Source organism: Sciurus carolinensis, chromosome 2 (assembly GCF_902686445.1).
Source record: "Sciurus carolinensis chromosome 2, mSciCar1.2, whole genome shotgun sequence".
In the NCBI taxonomy this organism is placed as follows: Eukaryota; Metazoa; Chordata; class Mammalia; order Rodentia; family Sciuridae; genus Sciurus; species Sciurus carolinensis.
The window spans coordinates 12,357,930-12,383,605 of record NC_062214.1 but is presented as its reverse complement, the minus strand read 5'-3'; the positions used below and the strand labels follow the sequence as shown (position 1 = coordinate 12,383,605).

At 41.3% G+C, this 25,676-nt stretch overlaps 2 protein-coding genes and 1 non-coding gene across 16 annotated transcripts in view; 1 reads left to right on the top strand and 2 right to left on the bottom strand.

The window, feature by feature from the left end:
- Ncoa3 (nuclear receptor coactivator 3) overlaps positions 1-24,500 on the top strand; it is a 125,792-nt gene extending 101,292 nt beyond the window's left edge. For 6 of the 10 annotated variants that reach the window (XM_047534456.1, XM_047534455.1, XM_047534459.1 and 3 more), the window contains 15 exons: positions 3,118-3,258; positions 3,549-3,696; positions 4,558-4,949; positions 5,098-5,966; positions 6,940-7,075; positions 8,161-8,358; positions 8,663-8,914; positions 9,013-9,139; positions 10,240-10,411; positions 15,778-16,071; positions 17,421-17,531; positions 18,733-19,009; positions 19,377-19,551; positions 19,888-20,029; positions 20,516-24,500. In XM_047534456.1, the coding sequence (XP_047390412.1) occupies positions 3,118-3,258; positions 3,549-3,696; positions 4,558-4,949; positions 5,098-5,966; positions 6,940-7,075; positions 8,161-8,358; positions 8,663-8,914; positions 9,013-9,139; positions 10,240-10,411; positions 15,778-16,071; positions 17,421-17,531; positions 18,733-19,009; positions 19,377-19,551; positions 19,888-20,029; positions 20,516-20,527 (3,446 nt within the window). In that variant the 3' untranslated portion in view covers positions 20,528-24,500. The remainder of the gene's footprint in view (positions 1-3,117; positions 3,259-3,548; positions 3,697-4,557; positions 4,950-5,097; positions 5,967-6,939; positions 7,076-8,160; positions 8,359-8,662; positions 8,915-9,012; positions 9,140-10,239; positions 10,412-15,777; positions 16,072-17,420; positions 17,532-18,732; positions 19,010-19,376; positions 19,552-19,887; positions 20,030-20,515) is intronic. The other 4 variants (XM_047534465.1, XM_047534492.1, XM_047534481.1 and 1 more) reach the window with 3 other exon arrangements.
- Positions 1,703-1,809, bottom strand: LOC124978369 (U6 spliceosomal RNA). The gene has a single exon (XR_007107404.1). It is a non-coding gene; the product is annotated as a U6 spliceosomal RNA (small nuclear RNA).
- Positions 24,501-24,597: 97 nt separating the features above from the next.
- Positions 24,598-25,676, bottom strand: part of Sulf2 (sulfatase 2) — an 83,715-nt gene continuing 82,636 nt past the window's right edge. For 4 of the 5 annotated variants that reach the window (XM_047534522.1, XM_047534511.1, XM_047534542.1 and 1 more), the window contains exon 21: positions 24,598-25,321. In XM_047534522.1, coding sequence (XP_047390478.1) covers positions 25,291-25,321 — 31 coding nt within the window. In that variant the 3' untranslated portion in view covers positions 24,598-25,290. The remainder of the gene's footprint in view (positions 25,322-25,676) is intronic. The other variant, XM_047534502.1, reaches the window with a different exon arrangement.

Here is a 25,676-nt window from a genome sequence, read left to right as displayed (position 1 = left end):
CTGACTCTAATTTAAATAAAATAAAAAATAGGGCTGGGGATTTGGCTTGGTGGTTGAGTACCCCTGAATTCAACCCCCGGTACCAAAAAAAGTACAGGTAATTGAATGAGAACTGCTATAATTCTTGATATCAAAATGAGCTTCAGTCTTCTTTTTGGGGGTGGGTATTAGGGATTGAACCTAGGGTCTCTTTGCCACTGAGCTTAATCCTTAGTCCTTTTTATTTTTAATTTAAGGCAGGGTCTTGCTAAGTTCTTTAGGGCCTCACTAAATTGCTGAGGCTGTCCTTGAAACTGAAATCCTCCAGCCTCAGCCTCCAGGGTTGCTGGGATTATAGGTGTGTGCCACTGTGCCTGACTGAGCTGCAGTCTTGGCCTGCCATTTTCCTGACTGTGGGAATAGAGAATTAAAAACTTCATAGTTGAGAAGACGCATTGGTGAAATTAAACATGGTAGAAATATTACTTTCATTCATCATCAGGGTCACTCTTGTGTCCATTTAACCCTAATTGCGATGTGAAGTGTTTGTCATACATACATCCTCTCAGAGATGAGGAAACAGAAGTTTGGTGATATGGGTGCTGTGTTTGGGTTATTGTCCAAGATCATGACTTTTGATAAGAGAATTTGCACTGTTTCTGCTTGACATAACACCGAAAAGTCTATGCTTTGTGTAACACTGATTTTATACACTAATTGTGAATCCTCTGTAAGTGATTTAATCAAGTGAATAGTTTAAAGAAAACAAAGCATAGCTGTAGCTACTATAGGTGTGTGTGTCACATATATGTAATGTACATAACATTTTGTAAATTTAGCTATTTTCACAGTCACTTGAACCTTCTTATTATGTCATGCCTAATTGTCTTGAGGATGCTTGATATTATTACAAGTGAAAGAAGTAGCAAAAATGGAATTGTTTTGAATTGTCAGTCTGTAAACATCAATGAATATTAATTTATATTAGAAAAATTTCTCTGCGTTTACTTATCTTCTGATAAATATGGTGACAGGCTATTTTATGTGTTATTTTAGAGTGGGTATTTCTCTGCACTTCCTATGATTTTTTCACTTAGTTTTCTCCCTAAATAACTTAGTAGCATCTTCAAAAAATTATCTAGTGCTTTCTTTTATTACAAAAGCAATACACTTACTATAAAAATTAGAAATCATGGGCTGGGATTGTGGCTCAGTGATGGAGTACTTGCCTCCACCTCGCACCTGTGAGGCACTGGGTTTGATCCTTAGAACCACATAAAATAAAGGCATAGTGTCCATCTGCAACTAAAAATATATTTTAAAAAATCTTTAAAAAAAATTAGAAATCACCAAACAATAAAATCAAGTCTTTTTATCTGGTTAATTTTATTTGGGACTGAGAGTCATCTTTACAAATTTATAATTGGTGCCTTCTAGTTACTCTCTGTTTTCTAGCAAGTTCATTGGCACTCAGCATTTTTTTGGCCTATAGAGATACTTTCTCCTCTGTCCCTGATGTGTTTCATTCGGTAAACTCTTTTTGAGCTTCTGTTTTATGTTTGATATGTGGCTCATGGCTAAGTGCAGAGGAAGTGGGTGAGGACAGGTCTTTCCTATTCTGTGTACACAGGGCACAGCTATTTACCCTTTCCTGGAACGTGTTTGATCTTTCTCCGTAGTCGTGTGCGCCTCCCCCCGCCCACTATTAAGATTTTTTTTTTTTTTTAATATGGAATGCTTCACAGGTTTGCATGCTATCCTTGCACAGGGGCCATCCTAATCTTCTCTGTGTAGTTCTAATTTCAGTATATGTGCTGCCAAAGTAGGCACAAGATTTTTTGGTCACCATTAAAATTCTGAATTTTATGAGTAGGGAATGTAGTTCAGTGGTAGAGCCTAGCACACTTGAGGCCTTGGGTTTGGTTCCCAGTATGCCCCGTCCCCCTCCAAAGGAGGGGGAACAAAAAAAAAACCAACCAACCAAACAAAAAAACCCTGATTTTCTAACAGGTTCTTGGACTGGTGATTTTATCTCTGTCAGCTGATTTCATATTAGTTCCTTCCTTATCTCTAGTAGCTTTCCCAGAACTACCTTTCTCTGTGAATTTCCTTGAGTTTTCTCAGTTCAAACTTGGTTTTCTTCAGCATATTTTCTATTAAACTTATAGAGAGAATGAATTAATTGAACAGTCTCTTTTACGTCTTTCCCAATCTGTGTGGACTCAACTTACTACCTACTTTTTACGAGTATTTGTACCTCTTGAATCATGATTTCCAGAATTTGGTAGCCATACTGGTGGTAATAATGTAAGGTCTCCTTGGTCTGATGATTACATTTTTTAGTAAAACCTGTGCAGAATAGATAGATAGATGTTGGTAGTCTTTATGTCAACATGAGCTTCAATCATAGTCTCCCAGTTTTCCACCATGGAACACATTTTTTTGTTGGTGAAGATCCACGTCATGGAAGTTGATCACGCAGTTTTTGCCCTGGACATCCTGGGTAATTAGTTTGAATTGTCTAAGTGCAAGTTCATTCATTATTCTGCAGATTAGTGAAGATTAATCTCCTTGAGAACTTCCATACTCTCTCCAGACACTTATCATCTTCCCTTACCTAGATATGTTTGCCAAATTGGAAACGCCTCGAATCTTTTGTTTTTAGAGTTTTTAGAGCCGCCGCCCCACCCCCCCTTGTGGAGTCAGTGTGGAAGGGGTTGAAATTTCCAGTTCTCTAATTACTTTGTTCTGGTAGTGGCCAGCCCCAACCTGAGACAGTCTAGGAGTACTATACTAAATCACCGTATTAGAATAAGTGCAGGTATGATCAGCATGATTCCTTATGAATCATTAAAAGTTTCATAAAGACTCTTATTAAGAAATTTAAGAATTTTAGGGATTTTGTGCCAGGAACAGGATAAAGACAAATACATTATTATACCCTATAGCAAACCATGTAGATAGATGTGAGAGCACCCTGTAGGACTTTGTCCATAAGGAGGAAAGATGCATATCAGAAATTTGGACCAGAGAAAGTAAAGAGTTAATATCTTTTATTTGATTCTTTAGTGCTAATCCATGGGTAGGCAGCAGTAAATACTTGTGGGTGGGATTTAAATCGTATTTTCTGTATAATAGGGAAGGTGGTCAATATAGATACAAATTCATTGAGATCTTCTATGAGACCTGGCTTTGAAGATATAATCCGAAGGTGTATCCAGAGATTTTTCAGTCTTAATGATGGCCAGTCATGGTCCCAGAAACGTCATTATCAAGAAGGTAAAGACATTTGATTGATTCTTGGTCTTGTCATTATGTTGGGTTTATGTAAAACATTACTTGTGCACTGTGTTGGTTATGTTGTGGACCTGGGGAGGGCGGTGATTCTTAAGCATACTTAGAATTTGTTTATGATTTTACCAGAGTTGTTACATACATAGAGGTTAACCTAGAAAAAAATTCTTTCACTGGGTTTGAAGACTTTGTATTGAGCAACACGGTTCCTTCCTCTCTTCTCCTTATGTGTGTTTGTTTCGCCACTTGTTGTTACTCATGTGTCTTTCCTGCAGCTTATATTCATGGCCACGCAGAAACCCCAGTGTATCGATTCTCGTTGGCTGACGGTACCATAGTGACCGCACAAACAAAAAGCAAGCTCTTCCGAAATCCTGTAACAAATGATCGTCATGGCTTTGTCTCAACCCACTTCCTTCAGAGGTAAGATGGATCACCATGTGTTCACCTGTTAAATGCAACCAGATCTCAAGATGCTTTTATTACTCTAAGAAGGGTAGAAATTTAATGAGAGAAAAAGCAGGTAGGCTTGTTGAATTTGGGAACATGAGTTTAGGTTTGTAGATTGTATTTCCTTTAAGGTTTTATTTTCTGTAAAAGGAGTATTTTAAAAAATTTTAATTGTTATTTTTATTCTTTTTAGTTACAGTATACATTATAGTAGGATGTATTTTAACATATTATATGGAGTATAACTTATTCTAATTAGGATCCCTTTCTGAAAATATTTGTTTACTAAAAAAATACTTCTGGACCGAGGCAAGGTGTGAGAGCTGGTGGATAAAAAAAGCACATAAAATCTGATTACCTTTCATTTCTAAGATGATGTATTACGTTGTTTTTAAGGAATTAATTTAAAATTGGAAGGTACACTTTAAGAATAAAGGATGATAACTACTGATGGTGTTAATACTAAATGAGCAACACAGGAAGAAGGATATTCACCCACTAATTATCTTGAATAATTTGCAGATATTTCCAGGTTAAGCTCTGGATATGTAGCAACTCTAGTAAAGCCTCTGAGGCTGCAGTTAACATGGCTGTTGGTTCCGCACAGTGCTGTAGTGGTGTCATTCATTTAGATTCTTATTAAAAAATGTTACATGCTAATTTTGTGACCAGTGTCTAAATTGGATTTGTCTCCAGCTCTGGAATGGTGCCTAAAATAAGTTATGTTCCTGGACACTTACTTTATTCTTTTCTTTTCCCCCCTAAATCTGATTCAGGGCTTCAATGCATGCCTGTAATTTTTTGGTAAAAGTTTGGTATTCTGTTTCTTTGCAGAGAACAGAATGGGTATAGACCAAACCCAAATCCTGTAGGACAAGGCATTAGACCTCCTGTAGCCGGATGCAACAGTTCTGTAGGAGGCATGAGCATGTCGCCAAACCAAGGGTTACAGATGCTGAGCAGCAGGGCTTACGGCTTGGCAGACCCCAGCTCCACAGGGCAGATGAGTGGAACGAGGTATGGGGCTTCCAGTAACATAGCCTCATTGACCCCGGGGCCAGGCGTGCAGTCGCCATCCTCCTACCAGAACAATAGCTACGGGCTCAATATGGGCAGCCCCCCACGTGGCAGTCCAGGTCTTGGCTCCAGCCAGCAGAGTATCATGATTTCTCCTCGTAATCGTGGGAGCCCGAAGATGGCGTCACACCAGTTTTCTCCTGTTGCAGGTATTTATCTTAGCATTTTAGACAGTGTTTTCTTTCTATACCACTTTGATTCTTATATAGCTAATTAGTTCATAATAGAAACCTCGAAGTAGCCTTTCGTTATAGTCTGATAGGAGCTCTTCCTGTTTTTTTCTTCCAACAAATCCAGGTGTGCACTCTCCCATGGGGTCTTCTGGCAACACTGGGAGCCACAACTTCTCCAGCAGTTCTCTCAGCGCTCTGCAGGCCATCAGCGAGGGTGTGGGCACCTCCCTTTTATCCACTCTGTCTTCACCAGGCCCCAAAGTGGATAACTCGCCTAATATGAATGTAACACAGCCAAGTAAAGTGACCAGTCAAGATTCCAAGAGCCCCCTAGGCTTGTACTGTGATCAGAATCCAGTGGAGAGTTCAATGTGTCAGTCCAATACCAGAGATCACCTCAATGACAAAGAAAGTAAGGAGAGCAGTGGTGAAGGGTCAGAGACTCAAAGGGGCCCTTTGGAAAGCAAAGGTCATAAAAAGTTGCTGCAGTTACTTACCTGCTCTTCTGATGACCGAGGTCGTTCTTCCTTGACCAACTCCCCTTTGGATTCAAATTGTAAAGACTCTTCTGTTAGTGTCACCAGCCCCTCTGGAGTCTCCTCCTCAACATCAGGAGGAGTGTCCTCCACCTCCAATATGCATGGGTCACTGTTGCAAGAAAAGCACCGGATTTTGCACAAGTTGCTGCAGAATGGGAATTCACCAGCCGAAGTAGCCAAGATTACTGCAGAAGCCACTGGGAAAGATACCAGCAGTACTCCTTCTTGTGGTGAAGGAAATGTCAAGCAGGAGCAGCTAAGTCCTAAGAAGAAGGAGAATAATGCACTTCTTAGATACCTGCTGGACAGGGACGATCCTAGTGACACTCTCTCTAAGGAATTACAGCCCCAGGTGGAAGGGATGGATAATAAAGTGGGTCAGTGCAGCAGCTCCACCATTCCTAGCTCAAGTCAAGAGAAAGACTCTCAAATTAAGACAGAAGCAAATGAAGAGGTAATTTATTTTTTCTATATTCCAGCCCAGTCATGGATCTCATCATTTCTGTTAGAAATATAATGTGTTACAGACAGATTCTTATTTTCTAATTTAAGGTTTACTTAAGGGAAGTTAATCTTGAGCTTTCATTTCTTTGTAATTCTTTCAGCCATCAGTAAAATATTATGATGCCACTGAGAAATATCAGATATGTTTATTCTGATATGTGACTGTAATTCCCTAGTGAACAATTTGAAATTTTTTTCATGGAGGGTTGAAATGAGCAAATTGGGTAGAATGGTGGTAGATGTAATCAAGAAAAAACAAAAAGTTTTGATTTTTACCAGAGCTTTGGTTCGTGTATCTGAATGAAGTTTCACCTGCATGATCGCGTTCTGTGTAAGCATTTCCCAGCCTCGCTGGAGGAGCATCGTTCTAAGGGTGACAGGAACCTGGGCAGAGGCGAGGCTTGTAGAAGTCTCCCAGTTAGAGTATGAATTTGACTTAGTTAACCAGGATGTAGTTAGCATTTATAACTTCAGAACACATATTCTACCTATCAGTTTCTCATGCAAATCCATAATATTGTGTTTTAAAAAGCTTTTTGCAGATATATTGACCAGAGCCTTTTTTGATCATGCCTAAAATTATCTTGTTGAACCCCAGCCTGTGTTCGTGTGTTTATTGTTAATCATATTTGCTTGCAGAAGGTATGTGTAGAGCAGACATCTGTCAGCCAAGGGGATGCTTAGCCTAAGTGGGAAAATAATGCCCTGTTGAAAGCACCAAATCAGTAATTTTTCTCAGTGGTTTAAATTGTTCATTCTTCTAAGGGAAGTAGGGTGGAGGGGTGGATCTTAAGAAACCTTTAAACTGGGCATAAACATTATATTTCATTTGCTCCCATCTGACATGTTTTCTTCTGATGAATATATTCATAGTTGTATATCTTGTGTGGCATACAGGTTAATTCTTAAAATTTTATTTTCAGGGATCTGGAGACTTGGATAATCTTGATGCTATTCTTGGTGATCTGACTAGTTCTGACTTTTATAATAATCCCATATCCACAAATGGCAGTCATCTGGGGACCAAGCAGCAAATGTTCCAAGGAACAAATTCCCTGGGTAAAAAAGAATTAGATTTTGTTTTGAAATGTTGCTGCATATGTATGTACTCTCACACCAAAACCAGGATGTAGTTAGCATTTATAACTTCAGAACACATATTCTACCTATCAGTTTCTCATGCAAATCCATAATATTGTGTTTTAAAAAGCTTTTTGCATATTTTTCTTTTTTTCTTTCTTTTGCCAGTAATCGTGGCACCTATAAGAAAATGTTTATCTTTGATTATTCATTTGAGTAGCTGGTGCTATGGCATATGTATTTCTTAAGTTTCAGAGAATTGGATTAAAAACCAACCCAAATTGTAGATTAAAACCTGTTCCCTGGTACTTAAGGAATCTTGTCATTTAACCACCAGAGTTTTCATTTTTGGTGTTTGCTTTCCTGTGGCTGTGTTTACTCACTCATCATTTTAACAAGGGTATGTTGTGTGTATTATTTGAAGAGGAATAATTTACAATTATTTAGAATAGTGTTATTGATTTTAGTGGCAGTTTCCTACACTGAAACGGACAGATCAGTTGTGAATAGGTTGGAAAAGAAAAGAGAGAGTTTAGGGGGAAATTTTTAATTTTTTGTTTGATTAGATAATATAACTGGTTACATTAATTGTAAAATATAAGCAGACTATACCTAATAAATACTCATGTGGAAGATCCTCTAGGAGTTGGAAACATTGGTGAATCTTCCTTGCTCTCCTTCCCCTTCCCTCTTTCCTCCTATGGAACCCAGGGCCTGATGCCTGCTAAGCATGCATTCTGCCTCCCAGCTACACCCTCAGACTGGCCAAGTTTTCAGTCTGGAGTGAAGCAGAATATGAATGACCATATCAGGCTATACAGGAGTGCCCAGCTCTTCAGCAACATGGAAATTGTTGTTTCTACTTTATTTGGAATACAGGTTTTTTTTTTTTTTTTTTTTTTTTTTTTTTTTTTAAATGTAGTGTTTATTTTCTAAAGAAAGATCGTATTCGTTTTTGTGAGAAAGACATTCTTGTTTGGGGATGGGTATGTTTATGTCTTGTACTTGATTATTTATGTATTAAATCATCAAGGATATTTCATGTCATGCTTTTGTGTTTCCAGCAGGTTTGAGAAGTCCACAGTCCATGCAGTCTTCTCGTCCTCCATATAGCCGTGCAGTGTCTCTCGATAGCCCTATTTCTGTTGGCACAAGTCCTCCAGTAAAGAATATCAGTGCTTTCCCCGTGCTTGCAAAGCAACCTATGCTGGGCGGGAATCCAAGGATGATGGATAGTCAGGAAAATTATGGCCCAAATATGGGTAGGTTATTTGTAATTAGGACTTAGGACTAAATTCTTTTGGGAAAAGCAAATTTTAAATACTTAAAGTCATGTAAATAATTGGGATTGAGTCACAAGTTTTAAAATATTGATATGTTACTTCATAAGTATCCTTCATTTATTTAAACTCTTAAAGAATCTTTTGGTCTAAGACATTTTTCTAGCATGTAAGTCTTCATGGTTGACCATGGTTAGGACATCAAAGCCGATGTTGACTGTACTAATACAAATGAGAAGGGTTTTGTTATACTGTGAAAGTTCTAATCGTTTTCTACCTGTTTCAGGTGGACCAAACAGAAATGTGACCCTGAACCAATCTCCCTCTCCAGACTGGGGCTTACCAAACCCAAAGGCCAGTAGAGTGGAACCTATGAGTTCTAACTCCATGGGAAGACCAGGAGGAGATTACAGTGCTTCTCTACCCAGACCTGCAATGGGGGGCTCCATGCCCACTTTGCCTCTTCGGTCTAATAGTGTACCAGGTGCAAGGCCAATGTTGCAGCAGCAGCAACAGCAGCAGCAGATGCTTCAAATACGTAAGTGTCTCCTTCATAAAAGAAGAAAATTAGATGTTTCAGGGTAATTTTTGCTATTGGCTTATTGGAAAATTCATACTTTCATTTTGCTTCCCCAGGGCCTGGTGAGATTCCCATGGGAATGGGGGTCAATCCCTATGGCCAAGCAGCACCACCTAATCAACCAGGTTCCTGGCCAGATGGCATGCTGTCCATGGAACAAGGGCCTCATGGGCCTCAAAATAGGTGAGCCTTTATTTTGTGACTCTGTAGAAAGCGTTAGCATTGGACTGTCTAGAGAAGAGTCAACACTGGAACAGTCCTGAAAGAGAAGCTGAGACATTGAGGTGGTTGGTTGCCATCCAGCTAAAGCAGCAGGCCGGTGTTGGCAGGAGGGGAGGAGAGGAACCTTACTGTCCTGCTGTTGGCGCTGCGCTCCTCAGCAGCTGACTTCTGAGAGCCCCTCTGTGAGGTGGTTGTTTTTCATGCTGACAGTCTCACCAGGAGGCGGATAATTAGCCACAGTTGACAAGTCTGTTCATACATGCTGTTCAGAGGGTATGCCTCAAGTTTTTCTGAAAATTAATTTTAAGCTTTAGGTAATTCTTTTCTAAAATCATTTAAAACATTTCAGTGATGATGGGAAAAGTGAGCTATTGTGCTCTTCTTTATTTTTGAAAAGAAAGATTGTGGCTTAGAGCTTGACTTCATGCCCTCCATGTGTTGGAGAACAGTGGCACCTTGCTATGGGTGCGTGAGTTTGTGTTTTACTTATGACCAAGCCTGTGGACCAAGTGTAACACAACTTATTTCGGGAGTTTTCTAGACTGCAGTTATAGTTCAACATTTTGATCTTTTCCTTTGTTCTTTTATTGATTTCCTCCATTCTTTTTTGTTTTGTTTTGATTCCCCCAATTTTCAAGTGTAATTACGAATGGCTACCACCTCCAATCTTGTCTTGAAAACAGCTCCCTCTCCATTTGCTCCCACCCCATTTCTCCTATGCCCCCAATACCTGGGGTTTTGTGGTTACACTTTAGTGGTGGGATTGTGAGTAAGTTATGTGTGATGGACCTTAAATATAAATTGAGGCCATTTGCTGTTCTCTGCTGCTTAGTTTATTATTTATACTTATAGCATGTGGAAGTTACTGTTATATATTAAAATATATTAAAATATTGTGCACAGTTACTGTCATTATTTTAAAGAATAGAAATTGCACCTTTAAATTTCTTTGTGTTCTGGGGTTTGAACCCAGGACTGAACACATACCGAACCAAGTGCTCTATCACTGAGCTATACCTCCAGGCCAACTACATTTAAACTGATGGCAAGTCTCCTTCCAGACCTCTTCTCAGGAATTCCCTGGATGGTCTCCTGGGGCCACCTTCTAACCCAGAAGGCCAGAGTGATGAGAGAGCACTGTTGGACCAGCTGCACACGCTCCTGAGCAACACAGACGCCACAGGCCTGGAGGAAATTGACAGAGCTTTGGGGATCCCTGAACTTGTGAATCAGGTAAGTTGCTGGAATATGGAAATAGGAGAGAGTGTGTGCACGTATGTATGTGCACATGCATGAAGCCAGTGCAGGGGTGCTTGTATGTGTATCTTTCTTACTACTTGTGTTACATAACTGTATGTGTGGATACCAGCATTAAATTTAGAAAATGTGCTTTATGGTTGTGCTGTTACTTGCAACAACCTACCATTTTTAAAAGATTTCACATTTTAGGCAACTGTAGAAATGATCCAATAAAACTACTTCAGAGTTTTTTTAGATGCTGCTTTTATTGAAGCAGTCTGTTTCTCTCTCTGTCTCTGTCTCTGTCTCTCTGTCTCTTCTCTCTCTCTTTTTGGTACCAGTGATTGAATCTAAGGGGATTTAGCCACTGAGTCACATCCCCAGCACTTTTTATTTTTTATTTTGCAACAGGGTCTTACTAAGTTGCTTAGGGTCTTGCCAAATTGCTGAGGCTGGCCTGGAACTTGGCGATCATTCTGCCTTGGCCTCCCAACTTGCCAAGCTTACAGGCATGTGCCTCCATGCCCTGCCAAGAGGTCTAATTTTTACAACTATTTTTTTTTTTTTTTTTTTTTTTTACTACTTAGCTAACCAGCAAGTACACTGAAAAGCAAGCAATCTTTATATTGTTTAAACAGAACACATTTGCAGTGGTAAATCCGAGTGTTCCAGCATTTCCTGTCCTGTTCCTCTGTATATACCCGATCTTATGAAAACATTCCATTCATAATTCCACTGTTGAAACAAAACAATTTTGTAGTGACTGTTTTTATTTAAAAGGTGTCTCTGCATTTAAGAATAAACAGGACACACCAGGGCATTCTCAATCTGTCAGGGAGACAGAATTGTACATAAGGAATTAAATAACAACATTGGAAGCACTGTTAGAACTTCTAATTTATTTTTTGGTACTGAGGATTTAACCTAGAGGTGCTTTATCACTGAACTACATTCCCAGCCCTTTTTATTTTTTGATACACAGTCTCGCTAAGTTTCACAGGGCCTCACTAAGTTGCTGAGGCTGACCTCAAATTCAAGATCTTCCTGCCTCAGCTCCCATAGTCACTGGGATTACAGGTTTGTCACCATGCCTGGCTCACAGAACTTTTTAAAAGGTGAATGGGAAACACTGAGAAGTTCGGTCATTCTCCTCCAAGGGATGTCAATGACATCTGATTCTGTACTGAAGAGCATGTCACACTTGGTCTAGAGGTAGTGAGGGATACCCAGAGATACCCAGAGATCAAGAAACTTGGGCTAGGCATGGTGTAGCATGCCTGTTATCCAGTGACTCAGGAGGATGAGGCAGGAGGATCTTGAGTTCAAAGCCAGCCTCAGCAACTGAGTGAGACCCTAAGCAACTCAGGGAGACCCTGTCTCAAAATAAAATATAAAAAACGGACTGGGGATGTGACTCAGTGGTTAAGTGCCCCTGGGTTCAATCCCTGATACGGGGAAGAATGGTGGTGGGGCTTGATTGTTCATTTAAAATGGTAATTTAAATCAGAAATTGCTTTCTTTGTCCTGATGATGAAGTTAGTGATCATTATATAGAATTTTGATAATTGCATAAAGTGTGTTGAGAAAAGCTAAAAATCCTCTAATAGCGGCACAGGGAGAATCATGAGTAACTTGCTGACTTATAATGCTTTCAGATTTAAAAAGGTACACATACGAATATTCATGAGTGTACATTTTTTTTTTAAATGATAGACTTCAAAATACTTTTGTAACCAGTTTTGCTATATGAAAAGCATCATTGTCAGTCATAATTTTATACATCTTTAATTTTAATGGCCAGTTTAAAAAATATTGAACACCATTTAACCAGTCTTCTATCAGTGAAATTTTAAATTGTTCTTAGCATTCCTTATCATAAACAATTCTATGAATCACCCATGTCTTTTTCACTGATTTTACTTCATTAGACGCAGTCTAAGAGAAAGGGTTAATGGGTAAGAGACTACATATTTTAAAGGTTTTTTTCCTTATGTTCAGGTTGCTTTATGGACAGGAGATACTAGCCTCTTTAACTCTACGTGTCTTCACCAGCTCTGTGCTGGTGTGGCTCTGATAACTGAGGAACACACACCAAGAGCAAGTGACTGAACAAATACTGAGCATGATCATTATATCTTGCAGCACTGACAATCAAACCCTAGGCCTTGGGCATGCTAGGCAAGTGTTCTACCACTGAACCACACCCCAACCTATGATTATTTTCTTAAATCTTTGCCAATCTGTTAGGATAAAAAGAATTGTTTTTAAAATGTAATTCTTTGCAAGATGAAATATCTTTTATGTTTACCGGCCATTTCGTATGAGTTTTCATAGTTTTCTGCTGGGGTTTTTAATTTGTTGATTTATAAGAGTTCTTTATGCAGTACTCTTTACCAGACTTACAAGGGGCCAACTCTCAATTTTTTGACTTTATGATGGTGCAAAAACTATGTTCATCCACTAGAAACTGTTACTTTTATTTCTGATCTTTTTCCACACTGGCAATACTCAGGATGTTGGGCAGCAAATATTACAAACAGTTGGCTTTAGTTCCCTCTTTGGTGAGGGCTGATTTTAATGTCGTTATTTAGTTTGTGGTTTCAAAGTCAGACTAGCTAGTTTTAGGCAGTGACCTTTAAATTGACACCTGAGGGATAAGAAGGAACCAGCTGTGCAAAGTACTACCGGAAGAGCATTCCGAAAAGGTACGGCAAACTCAGGAGTCCTTGGCAGTCAGGAACTTGGGGCTCAAGAAAGGCGCTGGACGTAAGATCAGAGAGGAAGTGATACACAATGATGTTGGAGAGGAAGGAGGTGCCCGGTTCCATAAAGCCAGGAGTCTGGAAACTACTGTGTGCAAAGCCAGGAAAGCCTTTTAAGCAGGATTCCTTTTTTTGCCTTAATTAATTTTTATTTTTAGAAAAGTAATCTACATTTGTAACTTAAAATACAATGATGTGAAAATATACATACACAGTTTACTTGCCCTCTTCTGAGGTGGTAAAATACTCATTTCTTTATTTTGATTGTATTTCTATTTTTTTTTTTTTTTTTTTTTAAATAACATGTTTTTGCAGCTGTTTCTTTACTGACTTCACTCTATGTCTTTTGGCTTCCTGATATCACAGTGGTTAAGTACTCATAACCCCTTGTCTGAGAATCTTGGGGTCAGATATACTTTGGAATTCAGGAATTTTTGGAGTTTAGAAAGAGCGTATATACCATATATTACATGATTACTTCTGGTGGAGTTTTGGATAACAGTGCCGTTTTAGGCAGTAGTCTGTGACTAAACAGCTAATTCATCTGTGGTAAGATATATAATTAAGTAGTTATACTAAATGTGAAGATAGATGTATTGTTGCATGTAAGTTTAGTTCAGGTTTTACTGTGCATGTTTTGTTGTTGTGCTGGGGATTCCCCCCAACCCCCACTTTCTTCTGAGTTGGAAATCTTTTATTATCCATTGCATCGGGTAGCTGGACCAGGAGGCAAGTAGATGATCTCATAGTGCAGGATATAAAATAATAAAGTATAAAGTTTGTTACAAACTACAAATAGGCAAAATAGAAGAGTCCCTGTTTTCAGCCTCTGCCTCTCCCTGCCTTCTGCTGTGCCTTGTGTCCCTGAACCCAGCCTGGGGGTGGGGCGGGGAGTGGGGGTATGACAGGACTTGGGGAGCCTGGGATAGGCAGGGATGTAATCGACCCCCTCGTCTCTACCAGCCTCCTAAGCAGTGGCCTGTCTGAACTCTGCCTCCTCCTCACCCGTGCCTGGTGGAGTCTCTCTTGGCCTGTGGGCTTCATCGGCTCACTTCTCTTATGTATTTTTCCTTTTCAGGCACATAGGTCTTGGTTTCTGTCCTTGGATTCAATTCCTATTGCTCATTCTCTGTCTTTGAAAAACCTATTGAAATATTTAGTTTTGTTTCCTTATTTTGTGGGTAAATATGACCTTTTAAATTCTTTACTGTCATTTTAGTAGAGTTAGCACGTGAAAGGTGTTGATTTCAAGTGTGGTTTGCTTTATTAAGAGACATCTCTGGCATCTGTCTGGAGAAGGGAGTGGGTCGGATGGGACAAAGTGGAAGCACAGGTGTCAGGTAGTGCAGCGCTTCTAGGAAGTATTGGAAAGGTGTTCACAAAGGAGTGCAGAGGAGGAAGGACACACAATATGCTGTTGAGGAAAAGTGGACAGGACTTGGTAGACTGTGGAAAGGAGGACTGAGGAGTCCAGGTTGGTGGCTTGGAGTTCCAGGGTGGTGCGTGGTCACGCTATGCAGTGTGACATAGGGAAGGTTCGAGGGAGCGTGTTGCTGTCGGGAGAGGCCTAGCTGTGGGAATCAGGACTTGTGTGTTCTGCAGGTTAGATTTGAGGTGCCTGAGACATCTGTGTAAAGATGTTAAGTATGCATTTGCATGAGCAGAATTAAATGTTTGGGGGTATTTGGGCTGGAGACGAAAATTCGGTAGTTCTCTTCAGTGGCTGAGAGCGTGTAGGTAAAACGTGTACTAAGAGAAGAAAAGAGGGGGTCGGACCCTGAGTGAACGCCAGGTTTGTCAAGGGAAGGCCAGAGGTGGGAGGGGAGCAAGGGCGGTGCCGCAGGGCGTAGCAGGGCCAGCCGCGCTCTGAGGGGAGACAGCCAAGGATGTTGGCTGCACGTTCGGCATTCTTGTCCTTGAAAAAGTAGAGTGCGGTGTGGCACCCGACAGACTTCTTGGCCCTAGCACAGCAGGTGGCGGTCCCTTCAGAATAGTTCTTATTTTTCTTGTCACATGCTGGGTGTTGTTTTTACATGTCCTTAGGATATTGAGAAATTTTGACTGGCACTTAACAAATATTTAATAAACAGTTGAACACATGGGTTTCTGCCAACCCCAGTAGTGGTGGGTAGGTGGTGGTTAGGTTTTAACTGGTGCGTATACTCCAAGGGATGTGTGTTTTTTGATTTACCTGCCATTACCAGAAATCACCTCATTACCTTCAAAAATATTTTTGTACAAATTACATGAAGATTAATTGATCCATGATTTTTGGTTGATTTATTTTATATTTGACTGCAGAGGCCCATGTGAGTATAGAAATCTGGTCTAGAATAAGTATTATTTTTTAAGGTATTTAATACATTGTGGCTATTTGACTCAAAATATTCGAGCATGGATTGGCGTGAGATTGTTAGGTACTAGGACACTGTCCTGGCAGGAGGGTGGGTATAGTTTGTATTCTCATGGAACTTCAGACAATAAGAACAAACGACATGCTTTTGGAATTCTGAAACGTGTTGACTTTTTCGCCTTTTTGAGAGCGTTTGATTTTGGTTACTTTCCCAGATGTAATTCATTGTTTTGTGCTTGTTTAAGGGACAAACTTTGGAGCCCAAACAAGATGCTTTCCAAGGCCAAGAAGCAGCAGTGGTGATGGATCAGAAGGCAGCTTTGTATGGGCAGACGTACCCAGCACAGGGGCCTCCAATGCAAGGAGGCTTCAATCTTCAGGGACAGTCACCGTCTTTTAACTCAATGGTGACTCAGATGAACCAGCAAGGCAGTTTCCCTCTCCAAGGAGTGCACCCCAGAGCCAGCATGATGAGAGCCCGGACAAACACTCCCAAGCAGCTTAGGATGCAGCTGCAGCAGAGGCTGCAGGGCCAGCAGGTAATCAGTCCTTACTTGGCTGCAGCCCCAGGTACCTTTCCTTTGGCTTCATCTTGTTTGGTTTGTTTTCAGGCTTTGTCTTTAGAACTCTCACGCTGGTTTTCTGTCCTTCACCACCTAGAGAAATTCCTTTGTTCACTTTTTTGTAAGATTATATTTGTACATATGGCTCCTTGTTAAGGAGTGATTCTGCTAGAATTGGACACCTTTCCATTGTAAGCTTAAAAAGTAAAAATGTCAGAAATGATTGCTGTTGGGGGTGGGTTGGAAGGTTTAACCAAATATTTAAACCTTCTTAATTTCAGCATTTTTAAAAGAACCTCTGGTTTCTGAATGTCTAGAAAACTGGAGATCTCTTTGAGTGTTCCAGGAGAGAACTTTTGTTTTCTCATTGTGTTCTCAGTCACCAGCTAATGGTTGCTTTGTTGTGTCCCGTCCCTCCCCAGTACTGGGAACTGAACCCAGGAATGCTCTACCACTGAGCTTCATCCCTAGCCCTCCTCCCAGTTTTTGTTAATTTTGAGGCAGGGTCCTGCTAAGTTGCTTAGGATCTTGCTAAGTAACCCAGGCTGGCCTTGAACTTGTGATCCTATTGCCTCAGCTTCCTGAGTTGCTTGGATTACAGGCCCGCGCAACTGCACCTGGTTCTCCAACCATTTTAAAAATATAATTGTTTCTAAAGATTGTGTCTTAAGTGTGCTGAGTTAGTAAATGTGGTGGAATTAAACCATATAAATAGATGGTATTTGTAAGTTTAGGTACTGTGGGAAAACTGTGTTCAGGAGTTCATGGTATCATTTTGCCTTTTTTTTTCCCCCCCTTTTTGTATCAGGTGTTGAACCCAAGGGCTCTCGATCACTGAACCACATCTGCAGCACTTTTTAAACATTTATTATTATTACTATTTTATTTTTAGACAGGGTTTCCCTGAGTTTCTTAGAGCCTCACTAAGTTACTGAGGCCAATCATTTTGCTTTTTATTATTTCTTTCCACTGGAAGGTACTTAGGATAAGATACGAGAGGAGGTTGTAGTACCTCTAGCCAAGTTAAGCTGCTTCCTCAGGTCCCTCAGTATCCCTGGGAAGCCCTGGCATGGGTCCCGAGTTCCTATTAGAGAGGCTCTTTAAATTGCACACGTGCACTTTTCTTTTCTCCTGGTAGGAGAACTAGATGAGAACATTTTTAGCCATAATTTTTTTGCAGTATGAAAGTGTGCCAGCTCAGTTTAGATGTTGCTTCACCAGAACAGTGGGTTTGCAGGTACCTTGACCTCACGGGGTGGCGCCGAGTTTGAAACACGGGCTCATCACCATGTTCCATGTGCCTGCTAACCACCGTCTCTTCTCAGTTCTTGAATCAGAGCCGGCAGGCGCTTGAAATGAAAATGGAAAATCCCGCTGCTGCTGCTGCTGCTGCTGCTGCTGCTGCTGCAGTGATAAGGCCCATGATGCAGCCCCAGGTGAGCTCCCTGGGAGGAGGATGCGCCTCGTGTTCACAGCCACATCCCAGCACAGGCCGGCTCATGCTGGCTCTCGGTGTTTAACAATGAGAGTAATTCTCAATTTCTTGCAATAAGAATACATTCCACAGTTCCATTTCAGTTTTCCCCTTTTCCATTCTTAACTCCTGTCTTAAAACCCATTGATGATACATATATTTTTTTAAGCCAAATTTCTCCTGTGATTATTACTGTTTTTCAAGACATTGAAAAACATTATCGGTTAGCTTATTAGGTATTTAAAATAGTAACCCCTTGAATGTTTCTGTTCCTGGATTAAGAAACGACATATTCACTGGGTGGGAAGATACCCCATTTCCCCTGCCAAGGAGAAAACTCCTCTGTACCTCTGGCCGGAGCAGAGGCAGCATTAAGTTGTTTTTCAATGTGTGGTAGGTGCGTGACAGTCCTTTCCTATGGTTTCAAGTACTGTTCATAATGGTTGAAAAAAACTGACGTGCCGAATTTTCAACATCTTTTGCCTACTTGGAAGTACTGATACTTAAATTTTCTTCATAATCAGTGTGTTGTATAAGTGAAACTAGGATGCCTTCCAAATAAATGATAAAAGTTGGCCTTTTAGAGAGATCTTTCTCAGCTGGTAGAGCCTAGATCAGTACCCTTAGTTTTTGATCATGCTACCACCTTAACTTACTCCTTGTCCTCCATGTCTCCTTTTAGGAGGGTAAAGAAACTGCAAGGCCTTCTGAGGTCCCTGCTTATTTTGAGTATAAACCTGTCCCTTTTTGTTGTTGTTGTTTTGTTTTGGTTTTGGTTTTTAAGGGGGCTTCCCTTCTTGTTTTGTTTCCACCACTGCCCTAACACACATTCAGTCCTGCTCTTTCTGTATCTTTCTTTCTCTCTGTCTTGAGAGGGTCTCTCTGTGTTGCCCAGGCTGACCTCAAATTCCTTAGCTTAAGTGAGCCCTCCTGCCTCGGCCTCCTGGGTGCTGGGACTTACTACAGCATGACCACTGCATCCAGCTGAGAAAGCCTTGTTTTCAAAAAAACAAAAACAAACAAAACTCTGCATTTTCTCTTTCCTTTAGTTATAAAGAAAGGCCCGAGGTATTTCTGTGATGCCCACTTACTGTAGATGCCCATGTACATGAAACACTTGGTTCTTGCTGCACGTGTGTGATTGCGTTCTTCTCGGCTTTCAGCAGGGCTTCCTAAATGCCCAGATGGTGGCCCAGCGCAGCAGAGAGCTGCTGACTCACCACTTCCGGCAGCAGAGGGTGGCGATGATGATGCAGCAGCAGCAGCAGCAGCAACAGCAGCAGCAACAACAGCAGCAGCAGCAGCAGCAGCAGCAGCAGCAGAGCCAGGCCTTCAGCCCACCCCCAAATGTGACCGCTTCCCCCAGCATGGATGGGGTTTTGGCAGGACCCGCGATGCCGCAAGCTCCACCGCAGCAGTTTCCATATCCACCAAATTACGGTAACTGACAGGGTGGGCGTGTCCTCCCGAGTGAGGTAACCAAGGACCTGAAGTGCCCTAGAGGCAAAACGAGCACTGTTCCTTCACAAGAAAAATGAAATCAATGAAAAACAACAGGGAACAAAAACACTTTTTAAGGGATCCAGATAACACAACTTCCTGTAGTGAATTCATGACTCTATGGTCATCTGGTTGCAAAGCAAGACTACTTGGAAGGCAGCCTCTTGTAGGACTTGATATTCCATACTTACCACCTCCTCCCTCCCCTGCTCTTAAAAAGAACATAAAATTACTGTAGAAAATGAGATTCTAAGGAGGTAGCATTTGAACATTGTAATTTTTTCTTTTTCTTTTTCTTTCCTTTAAGGAATGGGACAACAACCAGATCCAGCTTTTGGCCGAGTGTCTAGTCCTCCTAATACAATGATATCATCAAGAATGGGTCCCGCTCAGAATCCCATGATGCAGCATCCGCAGACTGCACCCATGTATCCATCCTCAGAAATGAAGGGTTGGCCATCAGGAAATGTGGCCAGGAACAGGTAAACAACAGCGACTTTAAAAGTCACTCATATTCTACTGCCAGAAATCCAGGAAATAAACCTCTGTATTTTTGTCACACTTGTTCGAATGGAGAGAGCAAAAGGCCTAAGTTCATATTAGAACAGGGCTGTCTGTCTGTTTTGAGAACCCTTTATTCAGGTAGATACTGTTAAGGTACTGAGGACAGACACCTGTGGAAACTGAAAGGCCAGCCGTTAGGCTGTTCTTGCTGATGTGTGTGCGTCAGTATGGAGACACACAACAGAGTCGTGGTGGAGTGGGTATGCCCAGGGCTCTGGAGTGGCTCTGCAGGTAAGGCCATCCTTTCTTTCCAGCTCCTTTCCCCAGCAGCAGTTTGCCCACCAGGGGAATCCTGCAGCATACAGCATGGTGCACATGAATGGCAGCAGTGGTCACTTGGGACAGATGAGCATGAATTCCATGCCCATGTCCGGCATGCCCATGGGTCCTGATCAGGTATGAGGACCTACTCCTGACTGTTTTCAAAATTTTTATTGTTCTTTATAGAGAACCAAAGCCTCAACTACAATCTAAAGGTTCTAGGTATATTTTAATTTAGATAAATAACTTAAAAATATAGAAACTGAAGCCAGGTACAGTGGCCCACACCTGTGATTGCATGACTCAGAAGGTTGAGGCAGGAGGATTGAAAGTTTGGGGCCAGCCTTGGCAACTTAGCAGGGCCCTGTCTCAAAATAAAAATGGGGCTAGAGGTTTGTAGTTTGGTGCTCAGTGGTAGAGCATCCCTGGGTTCAACCCACAGTACCACAAAAACAAAACAAACAAATAAAAACATGTTTTGAATGCCTTGCAGTCTTGGCAGTCTGGGCCCAAAGGAGTCTGAACCTGTCATCCTGAGCCATGGGACAAGTGGGAATATAGGTTTTCTTTCCGTTGAGCTGAGCAGATGTTTTACTCACGTTTTCTTCTGGTTGCTAACAGAAATATTGCTGACAACTCTACACCTGGGCCTCTGAGGAAATCACTGAACAGGTGACACTGCCCTAGGATCATCGGAGGTAAAGACCCATTGTTCAGGCATGCAGCTCTGAAGCAAGGACCAGCTTTGATCTTCGTCAGGGGTTTTCCAAGTGATGTTGTCTGAGCAGGACTGGATCTGAAGCTGCAGCGCAATATCTACCTGTTCCCCCGTCCCCTACTTCTGTATATCATGGTATTCAAAACAAATACTTTTGGCATTCTGCCTCCTAGGGATGTGAATATGAAGATATGGAGTGTTTATTACAAAACTCCTGTGTCCCTTCCTTCTGCCTTGCTAGCCAGTCTTTCAGACAATGTCAGTGGACCAGAGAGCATGGGAGAAGCCAGGAGCCATCAGAACCCCTGGTTTTTTAGTTGCAGTATTGGACAAAGCATAGTCCCAGTTCTCAAGTGTTTCTGTCACCACCAGTTTCCTGTTGACCATTGTCCAGTGGAATTGTCATTCAAGTCCTGTCCTTCACTGATGGTGTCAAGTTGCTTTGTCCCTTTCTTCGTTGTCCTAGGCTTTCTCCTAATGAAGATGTCCATTTGGCCCTCATGTCCTGTAACACTTCACCTCCAGGGTTTGTCATGGGTGATCAGTGGCTTTGCAGAAGGGAAAATGAGATGACAGTATTTAACGGCAGCAGTGGCAAACTTTTCATATGCTAACGTGCAGCTGAGTGCACTTTATTGAAAAAGTAATGGAGAAATGCAATATTCCCGAGGTCTTGAGGAACGAGGAGCCACATTCCTGGTTTTGTCCACAGTATTCTACTGGACAAGAACTATGATTTTTTTTTTTTTTTTTAAAGTACTGGTGTCACCCTTTGCCTATATGGTGGAGCAATAATGCTTTTTGAAAATAAACTTCTGAAAACCCAAGGCCAGGTACTGCATTCTGAATCAGAATTTCGCAGTGTTTCTGTGAATAAGTCTTTTTTTTGTAAATATGACCTTTAAGATATTGTATTATGTAAAATATGTATATATCTTTTTTTTGTAGGTCACAACAACTCATTTTTACAGAGTTCATGAAGCTAAATATTTAACATTGTTGATTTCAGTAAACTCTGTGGTGAGGCTCCGAACAGAAGAGACGCCCTGTCTCATGGCCTGGGGGGGACAGTAGCCCACGCTTCCTCCCCCAGCCTTAGATGCCTCACATTGTTCAATCTCTTAATCTAAATGCTTTTTAAGGAGGTCATTTGTTTAGATGTAGGCATTTAAAAAAATTTTTTTTAGCTCCTCTACCAGAGAACTAAGCACTTTCTTTTGGGGGAAAGAATAGATATGGGAAAATAAAAAATATCAGGAATTTAAGCAACTTGATTTAAAAAGAATCTTTTGGATTTTAAGCAGTCTATAAATTAACAACTCCTCCTTTCCCTTTTTTCATTTAAACTGTGTATGTTGCCTTTTCATCCATTTTAGGAGTGCTCTAAGAAATTGGCCGCTGGGACCTGAATCCCACACTGACATCGCAGGAGTCAGGTCCCTGGGGTGGTTTCTGGTGTCTGCTCAGCTGTCTCGTCCCTGCTAGTCTGCTGTCACTGCTTCCCTGAGTTAGGACAGTGTCACGGCTATTTCTTCAGGAGCTCAGTATCCAGAGCAGCCAGTTTTGCTGTGGCTCAGCCAGTCTTTTCCCTCCCTGCTGCTACTTTGTGCCCTTGTCTCTCCTTGATCCCTGTCCTAGTCATTCTGGAGTAGGGGGAAAAAAAATCAAGTTTAATTCCCTTTATCCGGGTTATGTTTTTGGGTTCAAACAGTTGAATAAATTGGGTTTTTGGGCATCTATGAATTTCAAACTGTCTCTGCTAGCCTTGGTGTCATTTTCTAGCAATAACTGAGAGCCAGTTGATTTTTTTTCTTTTTTAACTTTCATACTTTTAGCCAACCTTTTTAGATGTCTCTTTAGATAAGATCATTTAATTTTCTTTGACATACTTGAATAAGTGAAGCCCGATATTTCTAGAACCACCACTAGAGTGGATTTTATTTTCTCAACAGTGTATAGACCATCATGAGTTTGCTCTTCTCACTTGCCTCTCCCCAGATTAAAAATAAATCTGACTGTAAATCTGTAAACTTCCACCTGTTGGCCTGTGCTTTCCAGACGACATCTTCTCCTGTGTGGAGACAGCCACAGCCAAGAGAGTCTTTCTCAGTCCCGTGGTTTTAGGGGTGTCTGAACTTTCCTCATTCAAATTATATATCTGGGGAGGACAGAATGGTGCTCCTACCTCTCTTGACTTTTAAAAATTAGTTGAAACCAAACTTTCTTTTTTTCAGTCCTGACTGTAGGCTGACTGGAAGGCAGCAGCACCCACTTTTTGTATGGGGAAAATAATGAGATTATAAGTTTTTATATTTTTTACTTATTGATTTTATTGGTGCAAACTCAAGATTTTGGTTTTCTTTTAAGGGATGCAGTCTTTAAGATGATTTGTTGTTTTTAACCTTTATTGTCCTTTCTCTTTCTTGGATGATTCTTTTTGTACTCCTGCTGCCTACCTCTCTTAAACTGTTCCCCCAGACCCCCCTTTTAAACCTAGGTATCTGTTGGGTAAACAGTATATCTTTTCATCTGCTTTTAGGATGTGGGATATTTCCAGTACCTACTTTTTTGCTGAATCCAAAGATTATATAAATAAAAAATATATTTTATGAAGATCAGAATGATATAAAGGAGATACATGTTTCTTCCTTTAAAAAATAGAAGTTGCATTGTTAATGTTATGATGCCATAACATTTTTCTAAGTTGTGCATCTGGATTGAAAGGTGTAAATATCATAAACAGTCCTGGTTTATCAGTATTGACTATCTAAGGTGAGTTTGGGGGTACATAGGGTTGTGCACTATGGAAGGTGAGAGTCGGCCTGGTGTCCTCGCTCTTTGGACCAGAGGTAGAGCAGCTGGGCAATAAGCCTTCCCGGCATGCCGCTGTCTACTTGCAGAAGCCTGAGTTTTGTTCACGAGTAGGAAATGCACAGGAGCAGGAACCTGGGCTGGATACAGCACAGGATGTGGGTGGTTTCCAGGCCAAGGCGCGGCGGTACTGGAAACCAAGCAGGGTGTTTTCTTTTTCTTCCCTCTTCTCTTTCTTTCTAGTATATGGAGTTTTGAAGAAGGTGGAAATGTCATTCTGAGAGCAATATTTAAATTCTCAGGAATTGACTGAATAGTGTTGAGAATGAATTTGGTTTAATCAAGTTTACATTTAGTCATTCTTTACCTTGCAAAGAATTTAAACTATGTGGGACGACTCATGAAGTGGGGGTGGTGAGCTGTGACTGCTTTGCTGACCCTTTTGGATGTTCTTGTAAATAAAGGTTTCTATTTAAAACCGGAGCCTAAGAGCATGTGTCCCCCACTCTCACAGCTGTTGGATTAAAGGTGGAAGGGACGGTTGAGGAGCAATGGTGGCAGTGACTGTGAATTTACCAGTTTTTTGTTGGTTTTTGCTAGGGCGCCTGGGCCTGTGGGGGCCCTGAAAAGCCTGGGACTGCTTTACAGAGCGTGGGCTCAGAGGTCCTCTGTCGAGAGGCCGGTCGGTCTGGGGGGCTCCTCCTCCTCCTGTTCTCGAACCCTGACCACCACCTGCACCAGGTTATACTACCTGGTACGCGAAGAAGGGTTTGAGAAGGTGAGCTGCTGTCCTGTAGCTGCTGTCACGTGAGGCCTACCTGTGAGGTCCCTTCAAGAATGGTAGATTTTAGTCAGTTTATAACCGTCCCTTCTCTAAAAAATCCTTGAACTTCAAGGCGTCTCCATCCAAAAAGGTATGGCTGGTGGTATCCTTAAAAGACAAAAACAAGCACTGCAATGAAACCTCCCAAGAATAGCCTTTTACAAAATGTCAAAGACTTCTTCATCCCAGCCGCCAGTCATCAGCCGGAATCATGAACACAGCAAGACAATACTACAAAATTCTTACAAATACAGGGTCATTGAAATTTGGGGCATACATCAACTTCATTTTTTTTTTTTTTTTTTTTTTTTTTTAGTACCTTAAAAAATATCCATTCTGGGATAGATAACATGGGCAGGAACAGAAACGTCCACAAGTGCACGGGGTTTTCTTTCACACTGGCCACAGAGCGTTTATTGACACCACCACTCTTGAAAATTGCGATTTCTTATTAGATTCCCCTAAAAGTCCCCTTGTTGGTTACATGTAAATAGTCACATATATACAATGAAGGCAGTTTCTTCAGAGGCAACCAGGGTTATCAAGCTAGGTAAATGTCACTTTTTTTGTGCTATTGACTCATTGTCAAACTGTGTGTGCTGTTCTCAGCATCTGCAAGATGTCCCTGTCCTGCTGCTTAGTTTCTTTGTGATGAATTAAAAGAAAAAGGTTTTAAAACAGAGTTGTTTTCCCATATGATTTAAAAAAATTCCAATGACTTTCACCCTTGGGGGAAATTTCCATGAAAATCTCTCAGTTCTTTTTTCCTCATGAGACTCTCAGGGTTAGTGGTGACCTTTTGATATGAAAATGCATTTTGTGCAGCTGGTGAGGTATAATCCAGAGCAAAGCAGGGGCAGAGGTGGACTTCCTGAAGTCCTCTGTTCCTGACGGTCATCCCCCAGAATCTGCTGTGTTGACGGAAAGCAGGTTCTCTCAGGACTCCTGGCTCACCACACGGGTCACCTGGGAGCCACGCGTGGTCTCTCATGGCCCGTGCGGTCAGGCGAGGCCTCTTGGTGTTGGGAGGTCCAGCTCTGTGCTCTAACCTTCCCAGCCTTCCCACAGTTGTCCCCTGTAGAAAAAAACAAAACGCCTCCGTTTTTGATTGTCATGCTGCTCAGGGTTCCTTAACCAGTCCTGCAGCTAAGGCACTTCAAGGATGTGGCTGCTGAAAATCAGATTTTCTAGGTGACTCAGAAAGGGATCCCTTCTCTCTAAATTGTCCCAGTTTTTAGTTGCTCTCTTACACACTCAGTAGCTGGCGAGGATGGTGTTTAGGACTATGCATAGAATAGTGGATGAGGAGAATGAGAGAGAAATTCTGGAAGCCTCACATAAATGTTTAGCTGGTTCATTATTAATGTCCTAATAACGCTTCATCAGTTTATATGCATGTAAAAAAGGAAACGTGTAGACCAGAGCTTGCA